Here is a 25102-nt window from a genome sequence, read left to right on the forward strand (position 1 = left end):
CTCTAGGGCATTCATTCTCTTTTAGAGAGAGCTGTAGCTTCTCAGCCAACTGCTGAAACAAATCACAGTGACTTACAGATGATCACAAAAGGGGTCAAGTTGGAAGGGACCACAGTGGGTCATCTGGCCCAACCTCCCTGCTCAAGCAGAGTCATCCCAGAGCACATGGCACAGGATTGTGTCCAGATGGTTCTTGAATATCACTTGTGAGGGAGACTCCACAACCCCCCTGGACAACCTGTTCCAGTGCTCACAGGAAAGAAGCTCTTCCTCATGTTTTGGTGTAACTTCCCGTGCATCAGTTTCTACCCATTGCCTCTTGTCCTGTTGCTTGGCACCACCAAGGAGAGCATTTTGACACCTGTCCTTCAGACACCTACAGACAGTGATGAGATCCCCTTTCAGGCATCTCTTCTTGAGACTGAACAGGCCCAGCTCACTCAGCCTTTTGTCAAAAGGTCTCCAGACCTTTGACCAACTTAGTAGCTATCTAATTCTCAAATTTCATCTCCTTCACGTAATAATTCTGCATGGTTCTTTTTTTTTTCCCTCCTGATAGAACTCCTGAAAGGTATTTATCCTTAAATTGCAGTCTAGGAGTCTAGGAAGAAATGTCTTAGCTTTCTCTTTGTACCTTTGGCCATCATCTTGCAACCCTAATCTTTCATGTTTCCTCTGTAACAGACCTTACTTTTTTTTTTTTAGTTACTGGAGTTCTTACATGTTTATTTCAGTAAATAAATTTGTAGGTCTGTCTTTTGTAACACAGCATGGGACTGCAATAAAAATATTGCATTTCAGGCAAAAGGATAATCCTCTATCCCTTATAGTAAGAAAAAGTTTCTACTGGCTCGAAGGAATGTGGTAGGTTAGAAGATTCTGTAATTATGTATCTAACTTAATTAATCCTATTTAAGGGCTTCTTTTTAATTCGGTCCTTTTTGCATATGAATTGTAATTTGGGGTTCAGTGCCCTTTTCTGATGATGTGCTGGAGGAGGGAGTAGTAGGAAGAGAGAGACTATAGCTACCAGACAACAGGAAGTCTTTATTTGTCTTGTACAAAGTGATTTAAAAAAATATTTATAATCCATTTTTAGAAATATTTCCATGTTGGTAAGAGAGAGTCTATCTACAGAACTTTCAGCTGTTAAGACATAAGACATTCACATTGTGAATACTGTGTGTATTCCTAGTATGTTATCCAAATTGGACCTTTGAATGAAAAATCTTGCATGTTGGCATGGCACCTAACACCTCATCATTCAGTTTTGTATTTGTTGCCCCTTTCTAGTGCTGTTTTGCAATAAGTGATTAAAAGACCTATAAAGGTTTGGCACAAATAAGTTTAATATTGTGAATACAAGCAGCATTAACATTAATTGAAAATTTTTGAAGAGGTGAGATTTATTTCTTGAATTTAGTTCTTTGGTGTTGGAAACTTCAGAAAAAAACATTTTTACTCTTTTTTAAAATAAATATATTTTTGGTTTTTTTCCTTAGGAGATTCCTTTACACAGTTTCGATTTGCTGACGAGAAAGAATGGGATAAAGAAAGTATATGCCATAAGCAGGTAACAGAATTATAATTTTAATTATTTTATATAGATAATCACCTGGGACAGAATATCTAGGCAGTTGTGCCTTCAGCAACAAATCCTTAATACAATAATAGCACTCTTTATTCTGTATATTTTTATCAACTTCTCTCTGATGCTGGAGGCTCTTGTCCTTGGGCCTTGTCCTTTTTTTCCTACTGAAGACTAATCAAAGCCGCAGGCTTGGTTTTTAAGTTATGTTGGGAGGAAAGAATAAGAAAGCAAGAAAGCCCTCCAGTGAAGAGAAATAAGGCTGTCTCTTTGCTTTACTGGCATGCTTTCTTTTTCAGCTGTATTCAAGAGAGAAGTGTTTAATAGGATGACTATAACAAAATCTGTAGGAGTATATTCATATATTGGACTGTGAAGCATTCTAGTTCCTTCAAATTAACAGTTCATATCCTCTGGTTGAAACGTCATGCCCTATATAATTAGGACACCAACTAGATTTTTTTGTATATGAATTCTTTATGCTTGAATAAAAAGGAGCGTAGCAGTAGAAGTCTCCTGTTTTCTCTATCAGGATACCTTAAAGTGTCTCAATCTCTGCACTCTTGTCCCAGTCACCTAAATTTTTGCAAAATATATGCTTTTGTATTTCAGGCTTTTCTTAAAATTGCTGTGAAACTCTGCTTGAGTGTCTCTTGTAACATCCACATGTATTCAAACTTTAAAGATTTGCTATTTGTTTTCTAAAATATTACAATAATTATTCCCCGGGAAGTGGTATTTAAAGGTACTTTAGAGTTGCAAAGTCAAAGTGAGGAGCTAAACCCAAATACAGCAGTTGTCTAAACCACCACCTGTTTCTTTAGTGGAACACAGGCTTTCAGTGACTATTTTTTCTTACCGGTTCTTCCGTTCCTAGTGTGCAGGATGGTGTCAATATGCCAAATATTAATTTCTTTGTAATTTCTTCAGAGGATTTTCATTATAGCATTTAGGTGATTAGAACACAATAATTAATTCCTGAATGGCTAAAGCCATTGTGAGCAGACTGAAGCTACATGTTGTCACCATTACCCTTCCTTTGATTTCTTATTTTAATCCAGAATCGTGTCCCAGATGCTTTCACAGCATTATCTAATTTTTCACATTGTCTCTGATCTTCAACCTCGTATCTCATTTTTTTTTATGACCCATCTTTCTTTTTCCTGAAAGGCAGATGCAAGTCTAGTTTTCATCCTAGATACCATTTGTGAAATTCCTAGACATTGCCTCTTAACTCGCCTGTTTCTAGTTCATTGCCTGTCTACATACTATGTACAGGATTATGAATTTTAAACTGAAGTAAATTGGTTATGAGGAAACAGAATAAAGCAGAAAAGACATCAAACTAGTTGCAGAATTATTAGCTATTTCTCATCCTCTGTCTTTTGTAGAAAGCAATGGCAAAGAATGGAAATGTTACAGTGACATCAACAATAACAGAATTTCAATTTATTAAAAATACTGTCTTTCATTTTCACAAAAATTAGGTTTGCATTTGCTTCATTGCATATTGATAAAATGAATAAAAAATCATGGTCCCATTCATATCACGGTCTGCAACTGAAAAAGCACAGTTATTAGTCATTTGGATTTTTCAATAAAAAATGGCAATTCCGGCCACAAAGTATGCCTCTACAATTCTTTTGAGCAAATAATGCTGTGTGCCATGAAGTGTTCATAATCTATTAAGTACTGTTTTTATCCCTTTGCTTTTTATTACAACACCACTTTTAGAGGAGTGTCTACCAAGACATCAAATTCCTTCTTCTATTATGTTATTTCTCAAAATTCCCCTTTTTCTTTATCCTCAACGTTTCCTCCTCTTCCCTATCTCCACTTTTTTACCTTCATTTGCAATGTTCATTCATGTTAATATTTTTGCAAGTATACATAGCTCCTCCAAAATGCAATGAAATATTTGTTATTCAATTATACTTTTTAGAATTTTTTTGTGTTACAAGATTTATACGATTTCCTTGACTTTTGCAACTGTGCAGAAGCTACATTTGATCCCTAATATCTGTCAAAATAACTTTATTTTCTGAGCACCTAGTTCTTTGCTGGGCAACAAGAATTATTTGCTAAAGACTTCGCAAGGTTACTTTCACCAGTCAGTCATCTTTGATGGTGATCATTAATCCATTGTAAAATGAAGTTCTCAGTAAAGAAGAAAAATTCTTACATTTGGTATTTTTTTAGTCCTTTTTTTCTCATTACTAGATACCAGAAGCTGAATTTGGATACAAGAAGCTGTTAAATCAACTGCATTGTCTCTTTTTAAAATTTGTTTTAATTTTGCAAATATACAGTCAGAACACATTCTTGCTTCCTGTGCAGGTGTTAAAAGCCTGTTAAAAGGTGTTGACTGGCTTTTGGAAGCAGTATGAATTTCTTTGACAAATCTCTTATGATATGTCACAAAACTCTCCTAATTTATGAGTATTTGGACTTCTAAATGTCTGTGCCAGTCTACATCATATTGAGAGGGACAAATTTTTGTCTCTTCAAGTGAGATTTGGAAGCAACTGCTCTACTTCCATGAAAATACAGACTTAAAGCATAGACTGAACTTGAGCATTTTGCTCTCAGATTTTAAAATACGTGATGGATATCAGATTTATCTTTGCCAGTTTATCCATGGTGAACGTGTTCAGAATGTTCTGTTGTACTCTGAGCTTCAAATCTCTTTTAAAACTACTGAAATCGGGTCTGTTCTGTAGAAATTACAAATATTGCTGGTCCATTTTGAGTGATTTTGTTTTTTAAAAAAAGGTTAAGAGAAATGGCAACTTCAATGCCTGTCACAGTAATAAGTTCTCATTTAACTGCAGTAGCATATCTTTCTCGAGTGTCATTTTAGAAGTGTTTGTAACTATATACTTTGTTACTTTTGGAAGTATCAAAACATTTGAAAAGATGGGGAAGTATGAAAAGGCCTCTGTTGAGGCATTAAATTTAGCTACACAGGAGCTGCCTGGGATGATTGCTTAGGAAATAGTGGCAACTCATTCAATAATGGCATTTCACATTGCATGAAAGCTTCACAGTTCCAAAGATGTTTCAGTTGGAAAAGCTTCTTATGCCATTGTCAACTTCCTGAGCTATTTCCGACTTTGGAATTTCAAGATATTATCTAAGGAGCATTCTTCTTAGATCTTGTTTTTTAACCTTAAGTGATTATATGCATTTTAGGTGTTTTTATGCTATTATTTAGCCAAGCTGCTCCATAAAAGTGTATTTTAAACTATTAAGTTGTGCATTTCATTAGATTTCTTGAATGCATGTGACAGGAGAATGTAATAATTAAAATTATGAGAGTTGTTTTGGTGGATGTTTTTGTGTTTGGTTGGTTGTTGTGTTTTTTGGGTTTTTTTTCACAAGTGTACTACATGTTGGATTGTGTTTCAGTTCTCTGCACTTTCTGTTGACTGCCAGTCTTTGGTCCAGGCCCTTCAGGAATTGCCTCTACATCTAAGGCTGAATCTATCTGCTGATCTTGTGCAGGTAATACTGTGAAATTTCACAGGAAAATGCAAATATTTTAAGAGAAATAATGTGTGCAAGAGTGATTAGTCTTCAAACAGAAAGAGAATGTATTATATAAGTAAATGCATTCATTTAGACGGGTGTGTCAAGTGGCATGTAATGCAGAATACCCCTCTATTGACACATTTTGTGTGTCTATTTGGCCTTAAACAAAATGTCTGGATGTGCAGTATATTAGATTTGAGATCGAGTATTAGAGTGTTTGACATGGAATGATTGCACTGTTTTTGTGTTTGCTTCTCTTGTTAGCAGCTGTTAAAAGTTTGCACCAAAATTTTGTAAGTGCTTTCACATTCTTCTTGCTAAGTATATTAATTGTGATTTAATCTTCTACATAACTAATATCAGCAAGCGTGCTTTTCTCCATGAATCAATCCTTAGGTAAAACTGTCAATTGTACAGGTGAAGAAAGTGTCATTTATTCACCAGTGGTGGGATAGCAACAATATTAGTATAATGTTCATTCAAACTGTGAAAAAGAAAATACTAATGTAAGGGAAGAAGAGCCAGTGAGACTTAGATATAAAAATATTCTTAAAAGGCTCCATTTGTCCAAGCAAGGAAAAGTATGGCCCTTACAGAAGGATTAAGACTAGCCCGAGGGAGAAGGACTTTGGGGGTGTTTGTGAATGAAAAGCTCAACATGACTCAGCAATGTGCACCAAGTTTCAAAGGAAACTTGACCACCAGGCTGGGAGAGGTGATTCTCACTGTCTGCTCTGCCCTTGTGACATCCCACCTGGAGAGCTGCATCCAGCTCTGGGGTCCCCAGCACAAGAAAGACATGGACCTGCTGGAGTAAGTGTGGAGAAAGGCCACAAAGTTGATCAGAGAGCTGAAGCACCTCTCCTGTGAAGACAGACTGAGAGTTGGGGCTCTTCAGGCTGGAGAACAGAAGGTGCCAGAGACCTTTAGCACCTTCCAGTACCTACAGAGCAGAGCTGGAGAGTTACTTTTCACATGGGCATGTATAGATAACAACAAAGGAAATAGCTTTAAGCTGAAGGAGGGTTGGTTTAGATTAGATTTCAAGAAGTTCTTGACTTTAAGAGTGGTGAGGCAGTGGAACAGCTTTCCTCGAGAAGCCATGGACCACCTCTCCCTGGAAGTGTTCAATGCCAAGTTGGATGAGGCTTTGAGCAATCTGGATTACTGGAAAGTTCCCTGCCTGTGGCAGGCAGTTTAGAACACATAATCTTTAAGGTCCCTTCCAAACCAAACCATTTTATGATTCTGTCAGTGCAAGTGTTAGCATACAATCTCATATTCTGTAATAAGGGATAAAAGGAGTTTGTATTTTGCATTTGCTTTTGCAAAAGTATCAAGATAATTTTAGTTTCCTTTTACTTCTGAATTCGATTCTGCTCAAATTTCCTGTACCTTCTTAAGTGATCAAGTATAGCAAGTATGAATTATAATCCAAATTAGACAGAAGAGTAATAATAGATAATCATTATAAGGACTCAAGTCCTTTCTTGTACTCATAGGCATCAACACCTCTAGAGATCCCACAGATGAAATCTAAAATTTTTGAAGATGGGAAGAAGAGAGAGCAGCTGTTCCGACAGTCTCTGGCTCAAAGTGAAACCGGGCTGGTCTCCCATCCTGTTGGTAATTCTGTTGCTCTGTCAGAACCTGGAAGTAAAAATGGCTCTCTGGCAAATGCAAGAGAATCATTTCAAAGAATCCATCCACTATCAAATCAAGACACTGACCATTTGGATGAAGAACTAGATCTTCTCCTGAATCTAGAGGCTCCCGTTAATACAGAAAATAGACCTGCGTCAGGTACATTATCCAGCAGCATATCAACTGAGAAAGAGTTGAAAATGGATTGTAAGGAAAACGGTAAGTTTTCTCCCCAGCATGACCTTATTTAATTTCCATTGCTCTCTGTTTTGGTGATGTTTTTGAATTTTTGATTAGCCAGTCAACAGTGCAGCTGTCATAATTTCTGTCAGACTGCATTTCATTTATCTGGGGCTGTGTTCTGACCCTTTTGTTCATTTTCAGTTTTAGCTCCTCACTAACCCGAAGTTTCACCATTGTCAGTTCACTCTAAACATTAAGTGAAATTCTTCTGCAAAAGAGCATTTGGCTTATGATTTAGCAAAAATTTAAATTAAAAAAAAAAGTGTACTGCTAGAGAATTTTATTGCAGGGAAGATAAAGTATTTGTGTAACTTCGTCAACCTTTGGTTCACTGTGCTAATAGTGTACAGAAGAATTGACAGCTATGTCTGATGGCTTCTCCTAAATGCTACTTTCAAACTTTACTAGCATTGATTTTACAAAATGAAGTTTAGCATGGAAACTGTTTTTGGGCTATGACTTGCTGTTCTTCAAGGAGATACTGTGTTTAAATACAGTCAGTTCTGCATTGAAAGCAAAATGATGCAGGACAGAGGTAGTATGGATTGGCTTCCGGATTTTCAGTCTACTTGTTTTTGCTTCTCTAGAGCCTTTAAAAGTAAGTATGCCTGAAGAGAAGAGCACATCATCACAGCAGCAGCAAAGTACATCTAAAGATATTACTGAAGAAGAGCTTGAAGATTGGCTGGACAGCATGATTGCCTGAAGCTCAAATTTCCTCATATGAATAATTGAATATAGCAAACATTATGTAGAAACTTGAATCTTTCTTATTCTCCTTGTTATTTCCTTTTTCTGTATGTCAAATGCCTGTTTTTCTTTGCTGGCACTTAAAATTTTGTGCAACCAAAATGAATTTAGGTAAGATTGAAAATTGTTGAAGACTAATGGTATTATTAGAAAGGTCTAAAATTTGTGATGAAGTCAAAGTTCTCTTTGCTAAAGAAGCAGGCTACATTGCAGAAATAGAACAGTTATTTCAGCTTGTACTTGGTCTATATAGTCCTTAAAATAAAGCTGTGGATGATCAATGAATATATGTGTTTTTACTTACCATTGTCAAAAAATTCCTAATTCTAGAAAAATGGGAAAGATGACAGCAGCAGTTATATTTGGTTTATAATACTTTATTGCAGTGGGCACTTTTTATTAGAAGGAAAAAAAAAGCATAATCCTAGCAACTTCTACTTGCAAGTGACAGTAGAGCATTGTTTTATTTGGGCCTAAGATTTAAATTGTGTTCATTTTGATACAGTGTATGTCTTTTAACAGCAGCATCTAATAAGCTGTTATTGAAGGTAGTATATAAACAAACTTTAAGTGCAATTTGATACAGAAAGACAGAAAAGCAATACAGTTAATGGGTCTGTTCATCTAGAACACTAACAAAAAGTTTGCATAGCTATGTCTACAGAGGTTTTAAGGCACTTTAATGTTTCAAGGTTGCCAAAGTGTTTGAAAATGATTTCTTTTTAACTGCTTAAAGCTTTTCAAACTGTATCTTAATACATTCACTAGCAAATACTGTGGGGAAAAACTGGACAGCAGTTGGTTGAACTATTTTTTCTGAGGTACAGTCTCTGATGTTCAAGTTCTTCCATGTCAGATGTGCAATTAAGATGCCTTTGAGCCCTTTCAACTGTACTGCCAAACACCAGGTTAATGATGTAGTTAAAAAGTTGTTATACGTTTAGGCCATGTTTGAACTGCAAGGCTTAAGTTAATCTGGCATAGTTTTTGCTAATTAAAATTCCAACAAAAGACCTGTTTCATATGTGGTAGGTAGAAAAAGCCTCTGAAGTAGTGTCAAATTTTATGTGTGTCTTGAACTTTGAAGACATTTAAAGCAAATACAAGCTGTGAAATTATGCTGTGAAAATAACAGATTTTTTTTTTTTGTATACTGGATCTTAGCAGTTCATGAATAAATAATTTCTTTTGTGATATTAGCCAAGTTGATCCTCATACTGTTTTCGGAAGCAGTCCCCTGCCGGGAAGAAATCCCAACATCTTTCTTGGTACATCTTCCACACAAATGATTCCTGAAAATGAGAAAGAGTATTTATTTTACCAGTCACTGTGCAGTTAGAGCTGTAGGCAAAATTTTAACAATAACCACAAACTGTGCCTGATAATATGGAGTAGAATTTATAGGCACTAGAACTCAAAATATTGTAACTCAATAATGTTTATAAGAGTTTTATACTTCTCTTAATTCAGTACTACTGAAATTTAAGTTCCATTAGTAAAATATCAAAGTATAAATTAATCACTCCATTTATATCAGAGCAAACCTGTTGACAAATCTGTATATAAGCAAATGTGTTCTGCTTTGAATGGAAAACAAAGGTACTTCTATAGCGTTTGCCTAAGAGCTTCTTATTAGTGAGAAGATATAATTAAGTTCTAGTTATTTTCTTATTTATTTACCTTTAGGGCCTAACAATTGTAATATATGGTCACCCAAATATCTACCTATCTACACAAATATATAAAATTTGACTATCAATATAGTAGCTTAACTACTTAAGCCTCTTGGGAATAAACTACACCTGGTGCATTTGAGATTTTCTTTTCAGAGATGAGATGACAGTAAGATTACTACTAACTGGCTTCTGACAAAGTTCACTGCTGGGTGAAATAGCACAGTGCAGCATTCCTCCCCTCCTTTTTGTTTTAACCCTTCTTTTTCACTGGCAGTAGCCTCTTGGGGAGAATGGCATCATCCACACTTCTCAGTGGTACATCAGTTCCACCTGCTGGTACACAGCTACAAGGCTTGAGAAGATAAAAGTGTTGAAATACAAGCTTAATGGTTTCTTAAGTTTTATTTTCTACTCACCTGGCCAGTATGTTCAGTTTCATCCTTGTTAATTAGATACATTAAGAAGAACCTGAAACAAGCACATGAAGTGGGTATTAATGGAGGAAGCATGATACCTCTGCCTGACCTTTTCTCGTCTGGAGTATGTGAGGAAGTTTATGCCAACCAGCAAAGCAATGACACTACTAGGCATCTAAAGTGCTTAATTTAAGGGAGAAAATTCTGTCCTGAAGCATGTCTCCTGTGAAAGTGCTACCAGATAAAAAAATCTGTAGAAGTAGAAAAATGCAGTTTAGCATTTCCTTAGTTTCAGTGTGAGGAGCAATACCTGAATTAGACATATGCCAAATGCTGAGCACATATGCTCCAACATGTCACCTTGGAAGAGGTTACTATGGCTACTGCATGAGAAGTGTGGTAAATACTGAGCTGCACCAGGAGTTCTGAGCACTGCTGCTCATAGGCTGAGCCTATCCTTCCCCAGCACCTGAGCTCAGTCAAATGTTGAGAGCTTCAACTAATTAGGAAGACTGTATGGAGTCAACTGTGGTCTGTTTAGAGGCAATACTAGTCATGGTTGGTCAGTTTTGGTGCAGTGAATTTGGAATGAGGCTATGTGCTTTCATTGTGAAGGAAGGAAAGTACACTGATTTTAACAGTTGTCTAATGAAATGGTAACCTGCATAAAAAGATTGTTCACTATGTATTCTATTATGAAGGAAATGGCCGTTTTTAATTTTTGGTGAGTTAGAGGTTCCCATATAACAACTAAGCAATTGGATACAGTAAGAAAAGATTAGTAGATTAGTAAAACTATGGATATTAATATAAATTTGAATCACATTAAGCAATTGATTTTTTTTAAACTTCTTTAAATTAAAAAGAAGTTCAGATGCAGTATTCCAAAGCCAGACTGCTATAAAATTTCAACAGCTTCTCCTTTCATTCTACTGGTGCAGTGCTTGTATAATTAATTATCTTTGTTGTATGAGTCACTAATGCAACAAGAATAACTTTTTTAATATCCTCTTACTAATGAAATACTAATATCCTCATTTACTAATGAAAGTGGAAGAGAACTCTCTTGGGAGTTTGGTATAGTCTAAACATGTACAGCTCCTGAGTGCTTCAAGGTTTCAAAATGCTCCACTGTCACTAAAGAACTATAGGAATTGAGTTAATTATTTTCTGGAGCTTATCTTTGAAGAAATTTCTACAAGTGCCTTTATTTGCTTTGTTTTGGTTTGGGTTTGCTTTTTTTAAAATTAAAGCCAGTTTTCTATGGTCTCATCAGCATTACCAAGCCACCAGAAGTCACAACCAAAACTTCCACACTAAAGCATCTTATTAAACTGTCCCCTGTCCTTCCTCATATCTGGCTTTCCTCCCAGCAGAATAAGGAGTTGATGAGCTTTCTGGTCTCATAATACTAAGTTACCTCATGTGTAAGGTGAGCACCTTGAAGGTAACCATCAGTGTGGAATAGAGGAGGGGAGACCCTAAAGGAGAGGAAATATTCCTCAGTTTTGTAGAATTCTGACTTGGGATTTTCTGCAATGTGTGTACCTAAATGACACTACATATGAAAGGTCTCTTTATCATAATTCCAATTGTAAAATGTACTTACAGGTAGTTTGCCAAGTTGTGTTCTTGCAAAGTATGTGTTTCAAAGCCATGTGGAGTTGTGTCAAAGTAGTCGTTGCCGATTCCACAAATAAAGCATTTGGTCTGAAAGCAAAAGTTGTGGTTACAGATGAATTTTAACTCACAAACACTAATTGGTGACAATCTAGGTGAACTAGAGCAATGAAAAATGTAATGTGCTTCCTACCTCCATGTCTTCCCTCACTTGTTCTTGCTGGTCTCTTAATTCACCAAAAGCATCAATAATCAGACCTGTTTCAAATAGAAAAGTAGCAACACTTCAGTACTTAGCAATATTCATATTGCAAGTAATGTCAGTCCTCCAGTGTCTAGAATTTAGTGTACTTATACATACAGGCACAATCTTGAGAGTGGAAAGACTTTTTGTGCTTTTTTATAAATAAATTAAATTATTTATTAATATATTACTAATATTATTATTTATAAGTTTGTTTAACCTTACACAAACTCATCTCTTTTTTTACCATAAATTAAATTATTTTTCACTCTCCTTCTCAATAAACTCTTACATCCCTAGTATTTTTCAACATAGGCAGCTCTGCCCCCCCAGCCTGCCTTGGACAGTTTGTGAGTCTGTTTCACCTTTGAAGCATTATTCCTCCACTATCAGTGTTTTAAGAAAATTATTGTATCATTTTGGAGACTGTGACGTTTGCAACTTTTTCTCAGTATAGATGTGCTATATTTTTTTCTTTGCCACCAGGTTGCCATAAAACAGTGCGTTTTTTTCCAAACAGCCTTAGAAAAGTTTATGCAAGGAGTGTTGAATGCTGCCCATCACCAAGAGGGGTCTTGTTTGCTGTAAACCACAACTGCAAACCAATTGAAACTGCAAATCAGCCTCTAAAGAAAGGAGAACATGGCTATGTGGCCATGGTGACTTTCTCCATGTCATTTACCCTTTCCAACTGGAATGTCTTCATTCCCCAGTCAGCTGTGGTGATTCCAGGCTGAAAGTGAGGAGTGTCTTCAGCAAGGCTCTCCCAAGTTTAAATGCTTAGTATAGGAGAACATATCATGCACAAGGTTCATTATTGCTGGTTACAAAAGTGTTCATAAAGACTGCAATCCATGTAAGTTACATTCCTTGTGCTTTGACTTTGTGTAGTACTTGGGAAAAGGCATATTATGTATGAATTAATTTAAAATTATTACTTTCAGAATTAATGATTTTATAAACTCAGGAATAAGTCTTTACAGCAATACTGCTAAATTTACCTCAAACATAAATATGGTTTTCAATGATGAATTAATTTGAACAATGTCGACTAAGGTAAGTGATGATACCTTGAATAATGGCCAGTAGGATAACAATGACAAAGAAGAAAAATGTGATGTCAAAGACAATTCGGTACATTTCATAAGGGTCTCCAGCAGGATCCTCAATTTCATCTCCAATGCCACCACCAGCTCTTACACCCACATACATGTGGAACAGGTAACACTAAAAAAGAGATAGGAAAATTACAGATACATTTACCATGAACTATTCTTTTGGGGTTTTTTTCCTCTTTTTAAAAAATTATTCCGCTCTGCTAATTCTCTTGACAATTTAAGAAACAAACAAATAGTAACAAGAATGCATAATATCATTCCTCATGTATCAAACACACTGCACCAAAAATCTGTTACTGTCTTAACTATTGTGATTCCACCTTCAGGTACACTTACTAAGAGGGGGAGTCAGCATCAGCTGTTACCTGCTCCTCACTCACTGGGTCTTACTTTCAGACTGAGACTATTTTGGGGTATTTTTCTTGTATTTTTTACTGTGTTCAACTATATTCCACTCCTTATATTGATTTCTAAGGTTCTATCTTGCTCTGAGTAAGAAGACGACATCTTTTAAAGTCTTGCAGTGAAGTTTAGAAATGTGGGAAATATTGCCATAAAATAAATAGTGAGATGTTCACAACAAGCAAATCTAGCTGGTTGTAGGTTTCTATATTAATTAATTATAGATGTCTGATTTATTATATTGTAAATTAGTTGTGATCTGTGAAACTACCTATGTTCCATGCAATGCAGAAGAAATCACTTTACAAAAGTATTGTCATATCTTTAAATATATAAATCTTAATCAAAAAATCTTTAATATTCTGTATATTTAAGCTCTGTAAGTATTTTGGAATGGAGTCTTCTGCCGGAGTGATAAACTACTGATGTTCCTGTATGATTCGCTACTGAGTCTTTCAAACTACCTTCAGCCACACAGTGTGGGTTAAAACCAATCTCAGTCTCTAACCACAGCCAGTTTTCTGGAGTCACATTAGACATCAGGGTGTTAGATAATGAGTATAAAACCTGGCATTAGCCAACACTAAACAGAGCTATGCATCCATTTTTATAATACAGTTTTACTGAGGATATAAGATGCTAGTACTAGTTTAATAATACTTAGAAATGTAGCTAAGAATTGATATACCTCAATAGAGTGGTTTAAAATGTAGCATAGTTTCATTATTCTAATTATTCCTACACCTGTTTTATGACCAAACCATAGTATTCAGCTCACAAAGTTTGGGCAGGTTTCATAATTTCTGTAATTTGTGTGTCTAACCTGCACTGAGTATTTAAAAGAAAGTTCAAGAATAGGGAGGATCATTCTGTGAAGTCAATGATACACTTCTGTTCTGAGGTATTTTATTCTATCTCTGGTGTAAAATGCAAGGCAGAAAGTTTCTGTTCCGTGGGAGACATCGGCTGGCCCCAAACTCAGAATATTGCATTTTTAATACCTGAATTTGTGTTTCCCGTATACAGTAAGAAAATCAAATCCTCTTTGTACATTAATATATATCTGTAGAGTATGTGCTATTTTGACAGAAATAACATTCAGTGGTGATGAGTAGAAATCAGATTGTAAATTGGTGTCATTAAGATTATCACCCATAATAAGTTGTAATTTCTGCATTCTAAATCTTGACTTCTTTCTTCATGATTAAATTACTAATTGTAATTTTGGAGCAGGCTTTTATAACTGGTGCTAATAACATCCCATAATTCATATAACCTAAATAAGGACAGGAAGAGCTTGGACACTTGCTAATATTGGGAACAAATGGGGCTTCTTTGTTGTGACAACACAGCTTCTTGTTGAAGCTCTGACCAGTTAGTCCAGAAATTCCTTTTTCACTTTGAGGGTTTGCCATCCTCAGCTGTAAAAGCATTGTGGCACATCATAAACCACAGTTTTTAGGAGAAAAATTCAGACTACCTTGCTATGTGTCATCTATTTGCTGTTGAGTTTAGAACACTGGAGAATGCAGAGGGAATTTCAAGACTATTCGTATTTCCAAAATGGCATGTATCAAGAAGAACCCAATGGATTTAATGACAAACACATCCCTCCTTACTCATCATTCTGTCTAAATTATCCATTTGAAAATTCAGGATGATATTTGAGGCACATGGTGATGTTTTAGTTACCGTCATCATGTCGTCACACTTCATGTCTGGTTCATCTTCATCTTCACTTTTGTTGTAGAATTTGCGGAAGAAGTTGAAAGCCACCACAGTGTAAAGGTACACTACAACAGCCAGGAGTCCCACAGTAAGCACAAGCTGCGTATGGAGACATGGCATGAAAATAGGTTTCAATATCATTTTATCAGAAGAGACATGCTGGCTTGGTGCATTGCCTTAAATATTGAAAATTAGTCATATTATACCCTTCCCAATAAGGAAACTAAAGACAGCAGTTACGTGTGTATCACCAGAGCAATTTTTTACACTCTTTAGATTAAAATTTTAATTATACTAACTTAAAACACTGGAGAGACAATAAAAATTAAATAATAAAAATAAAACCCTTTAGACAATTTGACAATTTCAAATGGGACTTATTAGGACCTATAAAGACTTATCATAGTCTATTTTCTCTTCCAAAGCTGTTAAGCAAAGCCATTGCTAAAGTGGAGAGAAAAATTTTTAGATAAGAGCAAGTAATTTCCAGGTCCTGCCTATAAGGAAATAAAATCATTAGGTGAAAAAGTTTAGCAGTTAATGAGACTAGATTATATTGTCTGTTGAAGTTGGTGTTAGAAGATGCAGCTCTGGAGAGGAGTTTACTCAAAGCTACATATTTTAAAAAATGCAGCAACCAGGATTTACTCTTTTAAAAGAAATGTAAGAGTATTGAAGGACAAGCTGATCAATTATCACTATCTGTAGATCTGTCAGCATGCTCCGAAAATGAACATTTCAATCCAGAAATCTGCAGCTATCTTTCAGTGTTCATATTTACTCACCAGAAAAGCAACAAGATTAGAAAAATTATTCATTGCTTGTTAAGAATGTAAAGGCCACAGTCTTGAGTTAAAACAGTTTTGTCAACTGTGCTCAGTTTTGCCTATTACATTTTAAAAAAATTCATAAGGAATTGCAATCATTAAAACTAATATGAAGTTGGTCATCCTGAAGTAAAATGAATAGTATAAAACCAGAGATTTCATTTGTTTGTGTGATGATAACACGTTATCACCTTGTGTGGGTATATTTTTATGCCCGTTCCAAAAAATCATGTGGTATAAAATGTTTTGACAAATCTAGCTGGGCATAGGTGTGGGCTTAGAGTATACATTACTGCATTTGAGAAGGAATGGAATGTGTATGTTTGAAATTATATTTTGGGGAATTTAGATTTCTTAAATGTGAGTTTAAAAGTAACTGTAAAGCTTGGTTTTTGTTGTTATGCTAGCTATGAACACAGGTTCTTTGGCTATCAGAGGATGCTTCCCAGCAGAAATTTTAACAATTTTTGCATTGATTGATTTTTGCATGACAAAGTGCCATAGAAGCATATTCCATAGTGCAGAATACCCACACCTTTAAGCACATTCTTATTAGCCTGGTATTGAAATCTCAGTGCCCAGATCATTATTACTGCTAAGGAGAGATTGTGTATTCTTAATATTTATCACCAATCAGCTCATCATTGAGAATATAGAATGAGCTGGTTAGGTAGTAATTCATATTATATTTTTCTAAAATGGTGTGTTTTCTATGGTGTACAACACTTCTTTTCTGTCATCACTTGTTGGGTCGAGATTGTTATTTCATAGGGTTTAGCATGTGTTAAGTGTGCTGCAGAAGATATGATCAATCCTATCATCATAAAAATTAATTGCATTCCGATATTTCCTTTACAACAAAACTTTTTTTATTACTTTTACAAAGTGGTTTTAATTTCAAACCTTTTCATGTAGCACTAACCTGTTTGCCATTGTGAGTGACTGAAGACAAAATAGTTCGCAATGTCTTAAAACCCATAGCAATATCCAGCAGATGAGCAGCAAAGAAGAAGTTGTTGTAGTGCCCAAGGATAGACATAGTTGTGTACCAAGCTAAGTATAAAAATGACTGCAGAGAAAGTGAAAAGTGGCAGAGGGTTAACAGTTGCTGATGTGCATTATTGGATCCAGAATGTAGCATTTTGAAGTCACTCAAGTTGTTGTAGTAGGACACTTTGCCTGTGTAGGGATTAAACAGCTGACACTTCACCCAGCTTTTGAAAATTACCAGTGATGGAGTGGGATGTCACACTGCTTTTGCTTTTAAAAAATGCTGAGACCAGCCTCACTCAAAAACCCCAAAACCAGACATCACAAGGATGTGAAAAACCTGTGTATCCTGGCAGCTACTGGCACTAGCAGGGATGTGGAAGGCAGGTGTTTCCTCCTAGAGCAACCAATGATTGGTAGTAGTAATAACTTATTTTAAGATTAATAGTGCTCTATTGAGCTAACATGACTAGCCTGGGAACATGTGAATTCCATTCAATCAGTTTATATTGTAAAAACTCAGTCTCACTTTTTAATGTCAGGGTTTTCTAGCACCCCGAGGGGTGTGTGTAGATTTTTTACTTGAATGGGAACGCTTCCCAGGGTTACTGCTTGAGGTTGAACTGAAGAGGTCTGTTACTGATATGGGCAAGTAACAATAATTATTTAACTACCTTCTAAACCATTAATTTAATAAATAATGTACTATAATAGCAGTTATAACCATCTATAATGTGCTATGTATAATTCTGAGTAAAACATTCTTTAGTCTAATCACAAGACAGAAAAAAAAATTTTTAAATGGCTCTGTAATGCAATATTATTTATGTATGTTTATTGAATATAAAAGCAGATGGTGGAGGACATACATGTTTAGAGTAAATCAAAGCATATTCATCTAGGCTAATATACTCACATTATCAGTGAAAACAACTCCAAGCTTCCAAATGTGGTACTTTGTATCAATGGAGCTTAGCCTAAGAAATAAAAATTTTTGAAATGCATGAATATCAAAAATAAGTATTGAATTCTGTATTTATAAGCAGCAAACTAGTTGTGGCACTTAACTTTTTTTTTCTGAAGGTAGTGATACAGATTAATTGTTCATTTTTTGAATGATCCGGGCACTTCATTTTTCAGAGCATTCATTAATTCTGAGCATGATAAAGAGTTTCTAAACCAACAAAACTGATGTAACAATTTCAGGAAGAATGCTACTTTGGTATTCCAGACTTAAAAACTTAAGATCTGTGCCAAAAGTAGTGAAATGTGGAACACAGATTGCTTAAATTTAAGAGGTAAGTGTTCTGTCTAGTGAAAAACATTCCCAGAATAACCAAGAGAAAGGGTAATGCCTTCTACAATGTTCTAAATATTTTATTAGCCATTGGATGGCAGGAAAAGGGAAATCTTTCTTGTACATCTTACATATTGAGGAAATCAAGTCTTGTAGGAGCATAAATCACTTGGAACTGTGACACATTCAAGCTCTCATCTTGACTGACTAAGTCAGGAAAACATCTCTGAATCTGTGCTAGCCACCTGTTATCTAGGTATTATCAGTTTTTCACTCCACTGGTTTATAAACTTTGTTGTAAGACCTTAAAAATGCTGCATTAATTTTATTGTTTAAAATGAAATAGTGGCCAAATATATCAGTCAGTATAAATTCGCTGATTTTTTTTCTTACTTTTTTAACACAACTGTGTTTTAGAACAAAAAAAAAGCTATTTTATTTTACTTTCACACTAGTAAGATTCATCCATTCTAATTTTCCATGTTGAGGAAAACATCTCAACAGTTTCAAAATGAAATCCATTTTTATCTTTGATGATGAAGTTATTCCAACACATAATTTTTCTGTGAAACTCAGAAGTCGTACCATGACACAAGAGATGCCTCTTCTGGTTCGCTCTCTTCCACTGGACTAAAATCAAGGGCACTTTTCTCCAAACCCAGAAGTTCTGCAATGCGCTCTGCTCCATATAAGTCTCCATACTTGTTAATAACCTAGAAAGGGAAAAAGGGAAGCTTTTGCTCACAGAAACTCCTCAGTGACATTCGTCTACTCTAGACCAGTAGTTTTCAGGAATTAAAAAATAAGTCCTTCACAATTAGCACTACTAGAACAGTAAGAACTCCCAGGAAACCAGGGGAGCATAAAAAAGAAAAATAGAAGCATTAAAGGCTATTATCTGAAAGCTCATGTATAATTTTCTGTCATTTAAGCTGGCATGTTTTTCTTTTTTTAGGGCAATGAGGGGGCTTTGTATCCTAAAGATGACAATGATGGCAAATTAGACCTGCTTTGGGCTGATTGACAGCACAAAGTTATTTCAAATGTCTGAGTCTAGGAAGGAAACCACAGCCTTCTGTCTTCCTCCCTCCTCCCACCTACGCCACAGCTGCCTGTTCACTGAGACATTTAACACAATGACTTCCTTAAAAAAAATTCCACTTCTCTGTTATTTCTGTATTTATGTGTACAGAAGCAATACAGATATCCAAATTAATCAAATAGTAGATTATTGCTCTGAAAAACATAATAGAAATATAAAAAGCCTACCTTCCGTTTCACAAATTTGTCCCAGTAATTGTTAGGGAAGGACCTACATAGATAAAGCAAAGATATTTCAAGTTATTAAACTTATTAGGAAAAGGAAAAAAAAAAACCAAAGAAAAAAAGAGAAAATGCCATGTTCCTGATCATTGCAAATTTTTTTCACTCACTTCAAATTAGGAGAATGATTTCTTTTCATGGGGACAACAGCTGTTATTAATCATAATTTGCTGCAATATAATCTTCCCCCTCCAAACCCCCTTTGTTTTTCCCATTCACAAATATGACTGGCTACAAAAGGTCAGCAGGTTAAATACTATCACCTGATAAGCCTGACAATTCCATAGTAGCAGGTTAGTCACTGTAATGTCATTCATCTACTAAATAAATACTTTATCATGCCTAGCCATAAAAATCAAACCAGACAATGATTTTCAGAGAAAAATAAGAGAATCTTAAAGGATAAATAATTTTTTATTTCATTGGATTATATTTCGAACAGAGGCTGAACACTTGAGAACCCGTCGACTGTTTGCCAACAGAATATATAAAAATCTTTAACTTGCCAAGAAAATTCAAGATCATTTGCCAATATATAGCAAATATATATATATATAGCAGTATCCTGGAACTGCTCATTCTAATGATCTTACTGTCTATTATACCCATTTTGAGGAATGCCAGTTAGCAGGAAACATTACAAAATTTAAGATTTTTCTCTCCTTATTTCCTGGAAATAACACTGAGTTAAGAAAATATGCAGGAATGTGAAAGAGAAAAAATAACTACTTTAACTAAAGGATATTATTGGTAAAATAAAGTAAATGCTAGCACAAGAAAAATGAGATTCCACAACAATATTCTGCTGGGATGTGAGGCAAACTTCCCAATGACTATGCTCCAACTATTACCTTTCTGAATTGGAATTCTGAATTAAATTAATCCAGATAATGGCAAATGCTTCTAGTGACTCAAATGGATGGTATATTATAGTCCAATGCTCTGTATTACTTTTTGCTTGGTTTCTCAGGCTTTTAAGCAAAATATGTCGTAGCATAGCCAGCTTGTGTCTATGTCTTTTACAAAAAACTCAAATAATTTGTTATCTTTCGCACTTTTAATTACTTTTTTCCCATTATAGAAAGCACATTTCAGTTTATGCAGAACACTGGGTACCCTCCAGCAGTGGTTATTCTGATTGTACACTACTGGCACTAAACCTCTAGACTCAGTTAACATTAGAGGGAAGGATTAGCCTGCTTAAATTAGTCTTAATCCTTTGTTTAACTTCAGTAGACAGTGCAACATGCTGAGAACAGACTGTGCAGCATGTCATTAGTGATAAGTTGACAATGTATTTCATTACTTTATGCTTCTGCTTGCTGAAGATTAACTTACTGGGTATCTAGATGGGTTGCTATCAATAGTGAAACAAACTGGTTGGATAATAAGCAAGCTCTCCAGTTTCCCAATTAGCTTCATTTGTAACTTTAATAATATGTCCTAGTCCATATTGCTGAATGAAATTAAGAAAAATTCTTAAAACTTAGGTGTAGGGAAAAAAAGCATTCCAGAATTTCCATTATTTTAGAAATTCTAATCTTGGAAGCATAAATGGAAGGGACCTTAAAGATCATCCAGTTCCAACTCCCTGCCAGGGGCAGGGCCAGCTACCACTAGACCAGGTTGCTCCAAGCCCCATCCACCCTGGCCTTGAACTCTTCCAGGGCTGGGACATCCACAGCTTCTCTGGGCAACCTGTTTAAGTAGCTCACTGTTATAGTAAAGAACTTCTTCCTAATAGCTAATCTAAACCTAACAGTAAATTCTGAAAAGCAGCCTGTAGTCAAGGCATTCTTTCTGTGGGAAGAGAGCTGACTTGCTGTGTTTGTCTGTGCCATTTTTACAAACTGCTGCAGCTTACTGAGACTCTTAGAATCTGTGTATGACTACTACAGTATTTGACAGATATTCCTGTCAGACCTACTCAAATTCTAGGAATGTTATTTTTCACTAGATTTACTCCTCTTGTCACGTACAAATTTCTTTACCAAGGAATGGGAAAGAAAGGAAGGCGAATATGTACACTGTACAAGTGAAATAGTCACTGGAAAGGATGTAAGTTATCTTTTTAAAAACTTCATCTTTTTAAAACTTTCTTAATAGAGAATAATATGTGAAATGTCTTGGAGAGACATTTTGAGGTAAAATACCTAATCCTTGCAAACCCTAGAAAATGAAAAGGAATATGTATGTGTGTTATCATAGTACTTATTAAATAAACAGATAATACAGGATTTCATGTTAGCATCTACTACTGTAACATCTAATATAAGGGGCTAAATGCTTTCTTTTAGATGAACCAAGTGACAGGTGGACAGGAAAGGTTCTAGATCAGTGGCTTAATGAGCTATAATATTATAAGCAGTTTACATAGAGTCTAATTTTACTTACGGAGTATTTATAACAAGGCGATCCCATTGTCCTTTGATATCATCCTCAGTTGGTTGTTCAGTTATGTATAACCCATCAAATTCTAGCTTTCTAGCTACCTCCTTTTCTCTCTTGAATACAACCAGAGGGACCTGTGAAAGTGATGGTGGCCATCTTTGTAATGGTTTATGTATTTTTGGTTCTTTGTAACACAAAAATGTAAGACCAAACATCACACCAGAATCTCCCACACTAGGCAGATCAATGCCTAGGCAGCCTCAGCAATGCCCACCTTGGCAGTCAAGCCCCAACCCTCCCCCACACAGCTTTTTATTGCTGAGTGTCATGTTACATGCCATGGAATGGCCGTCTGGTTGGTTGGCTCAGCTGTCCTGGCTGTGACCCCTCGCAGCATACCTGCTGAGGGATGCACAGGGTGAGTAAAGCAAAGACAGAGCCCTCACACTGTGCAAACACTGTCCAGCAATAACCAAATGTGGCTGTGCTACCTGCACTTTTTAACCACAAATCCACAACACACACACACTGCTAGAAAGTTAGCTCAATTTCTGCTGGCTAGAATACAGGAGGAAAACATCTACCTATTGAGCAGTGAGAATTTGTAAACAGCTAGGTACAAATAGCTATTTCAGTATTAGCACCACCAACCACCATGGGACATAGCCAATGTTTAGCAAACATTATCTTAGCATAAGATTAAGAACTTGCCTTTAGGCAGTAGTATCCAATCACACAGACAAAGGAGATGACAGTATGAATAACTGCCAGTGCTCTAAGAGCAGGTGCCATGTAGCCAGTACTTTCTTCTAAAACAAAAAACACCATGCCCTCCTCTTCTTCCTCTTCAGCAAAGGAGTTCCAGAGATTAGAGTCTTCCTCTACTTCATCAAGTGGCTCTTCTGTCACCTGAGAAAAATTCAAGCACATTGAAAACAAAATAAAAGCTTTTTCGTTAATGACAAATGATGTTTTCAAAGCCTGCTCAAAGGAAGATGATAGATCATTAGCTTTAAACATTCTTCATTTGCACAGCATAAGTCTCCACATCATGTCATGTCACTGAAAAGAAAATCTGGAAAAAGCAAAAGCAAATACAGGCAGTTTACGAATCTGTCTAACAATGCCATAGCAAAACTAAAACGTATGAAAAAGTTATGCAAAAACAATTTCTTGGAAGAAGTGAGGAATGATAGGGTTATCTATTATGACTGAATTCAGGGGTTTTTATGTAATCTACATAGTTCCTGATTGCTCGAGTCTAAAAAGAAGCAAAATTTTCATATAATTTTCATAAAATCAACAGTGCGCACACTGTCCATAACTTTTTATTTCATGACTCAGTTTAGAGCTTACAAATTATATACAGTGTTTCATCAGCTGACATACTGCCCTAAATTCTTCCAATGACTTTAAAAGCGTGCCCTTTAAAATGAAATCCCTAGGGGTGCTTTTTTGACAGTTTTATCTGAAAGCTAAAGTCTTGTTCAGTCCTGTTTGACTCCCACTGACCCTTTCTTATGTATGACAGATGGACTTGCACTGATAGACATGAACTTTTGTCCTTGCTCTTCAACAGAATGGGTTGTCACCCACCAGACTCAAAGAAAAGCAGAATAGAATGGGGAGAAAAGGACACTGGCATAGACAAAAGCAGAATTCTACATGTATATTTGAAGTCCATCTTCTCTGACCCCCTGGGAAAGAAAAAAAAAAGACAAGGAGAAAGTCCTAAACAGCTATGACATCTTTCTCCTGGAATGTGCATTCTGCCCATTTTCCAAGAGCTTTGTACATCTTTATCTGCCCTGCCTCTGAGAATGTAATTGTGTTATAGGCGTTGCATTTCAAGGTATTTGAGAACAGGATGCAGTTATTCCTAGACTGTTCAGCCAGCTGCTTTTGTTGTTGAAGTTTTTGGTTTAAGTAACAGAGTATGTAATAGAATATGTAATATTGGAAAACACAAGATTCATCAGCCTATTGCAACTTTCATTCTATATGGAGTAGGAGGGGAAAATCAAAAGGTCCAGATTTCAGGATATAAATGAATCAGAACTCTTCTTCCAGACTTTAGTGTGGAAAGGGAAAAAAAAATGAGGCTTTTATAGATGTTAATTCTCTTTATTGAGAATTCTTATTATTGAATTCTAACCTGTTTCATTTCAAGGTTGTGAAGATTCATTAAAGAAATTGGTGGAGGCTGCTGAGGATGTTCTACTTTGTATCATCTGGTATTATACACCAGAACCTGAAACAGCTCTAGATTCAGGTGAACCTCTGAGATTCAGTTTGAACTGTGAATGTATAGCCTTCTTCATCAGTGAGCTACACAAAAAGAGCTGTAGCCTACTATAAAAAAGGAAGTAACTGAGAATAACCAGATTAACTGAAGTCTCTTAATATCTTGAGAACAAAATAAAGAAAAATATTTTAACAGTTTTGACATTTTAATTTTTTTAGTCCATTTCAATTTTCCCAGAACAAGATCAACAGTCCAAGCAATAAGGGACTTATGTAATTAAATGGAAAAGTGCCTGGAAACTCAACTATAAAGGAGAAATTAAATAAATCTCTTTTTATTCAGCCTGAATAAAATAAAAATAGAATAGTACAAACATTAAATTATTGTATCCTCTGGTACTAACAAAAATATTTAAAGAACAATGTTGCCTTACCTTGTAAAACAGAAGAATAAAATTGATGGCAAATGCAACAAATAGAGCAAGAAACCTTAAGTTGTAAAAATTTCTTGCCAAGTAATGCTGAAAGTAAAAAAAAAAATAAAGTAAATAAAGGTAGCCCATGAGTAATATCAGAAGAAGAAAAATAGCAAGATTTTTAAAACAGTAAGTACATAATTGTGTTTCCTTCATACACCAGTTATAATAAGCAAGATCATTTCTTGGCAGCCTACCCCCTTTTTCATTATAAATGGAATTTAAATAATGCCCTTAAAATTATAAGTCAGAGAAGACTGAAACAGAAAGAAATGTGGAAAGATATGTTAGAATACCGCAAAGAAAGCTACTTGAGAGTTTTCAGATAACTCAGCATTTCATGGTTTTAAGAACAAAGAGAAATACAAAGTAGAGTGAAAGATTCTAGAAGTTAGATTATAGAAAACAGGGAGCTCCTAAAAAAGAGCTCAGGAGGCTAATCTATCCTGTTACAAATTACAAACAGAAACACTTACTTGTATAACTCTAAAAAGTATTATAAAATCACAGCAGACTGACTGCAGTCTATCATCTGAACACTCGTACCAAATTTTCCTTTTTGATGACATTTCTCTCTTAATTATCAAAAAAGGG

General features: G+C 35.5%; 2 protein-coding genes across 11 annotated transcripts in view; one reads left to right on the forward strand and one right to left on the reverse strand.

Moving 5' to 3' along the window:
• The window catches only part of AVEN (apoptosis and caspase activation inhibitor), an 85974-nt gene extending 77933 nt beyond the window's left edge, over nt 1–8041 (forward strand). Inside the window, exons 3-6 of the mRNA XM_038139171.1 lie at nt 1503–1573; nt 4997–5092; nt 6622–6982; nt 7594–8041. Coding sequence (XP_037995099.1) covers nt 1503–1573; nt 4997–5092; nt 6622–6982; nt 7594–7712 — 647 coding nt within the window. The 3' untranslated portion in view covers nt 7713–8041. The remainder of the gene's footprint in view (nt 1–1502; nt 1574–4996; nt 5093–6621; nt 6983–7593) is intronic.
• Nucleotides 8042–8117: 76 nt separating this feature from the next.
• Nucleotides 8118–25102, reverse strand: part of RYR3 (ryanodine receptor 3) — a 190868-nt gene continuing 173883 nt past the window's right edge. For 9 of the 10 annotated variants that reach the window (XM_038139161.1, XM_038139162.1, XM_038139157.1 and 6 more), the window contains 13 exons: nt 24467–24553; nt 22500–22697; nt 21792–21922; nt 19344–19386; nt 18660–18787; nt 17694–17754; nt 16710–16856; nt 14925–15059; nt 12783–12939; nt 11662–11726; nt 11458–11558; nt 9849–9900; nt 8118–9048 (listed from right to left, as the gene is read on the reverse strand). In XM_038139161.1, coding sequence (XP_037995089.1) covers nt 8953–9048; nt 9849–9900; nt 11458–11558; nt 11662–11726; nt 12783–12939; nt 14925–15059; nt 16710–16856; nt 17694–17754; nt 18660–18787; nt 19344–19386; nt 21792–21922; nt 22500–22697; nt 24467–24553 — 1401 coding nt within the window. In that variant the 3' untranslated portion in view covers nt 8118–8952. The remainder of the gene's footprint in view (nt 9049–9848; nt 9901–11457; nt 11559–11661; nt 11727–12782; nt 12940–14924; nt 15060–16709; nt 16857–17693; nt 17755–18659; nt 18788–19343; nt 19387–21791; nt 21923–22499; nt 22698–24466; nt 24554–25102) is intronic. The other variant, XM_038139158.1, reaches the window with a different exon arrangement.

The sequence above is a fragment of the Motacilla alba genome, chromosome 5, assembly GCF_015832195.1.
Source record: "Motacilla alba alba isolate MOTALB_02 chromosome 5, Motacilla_alba_V1.0_pri, whole genome shotgun sequence".
NCBI lineage: Eukaryota > Metazoa > Chordata > Aves > Passeriformes > Motacillidae > Motacilla > Motacilla alba.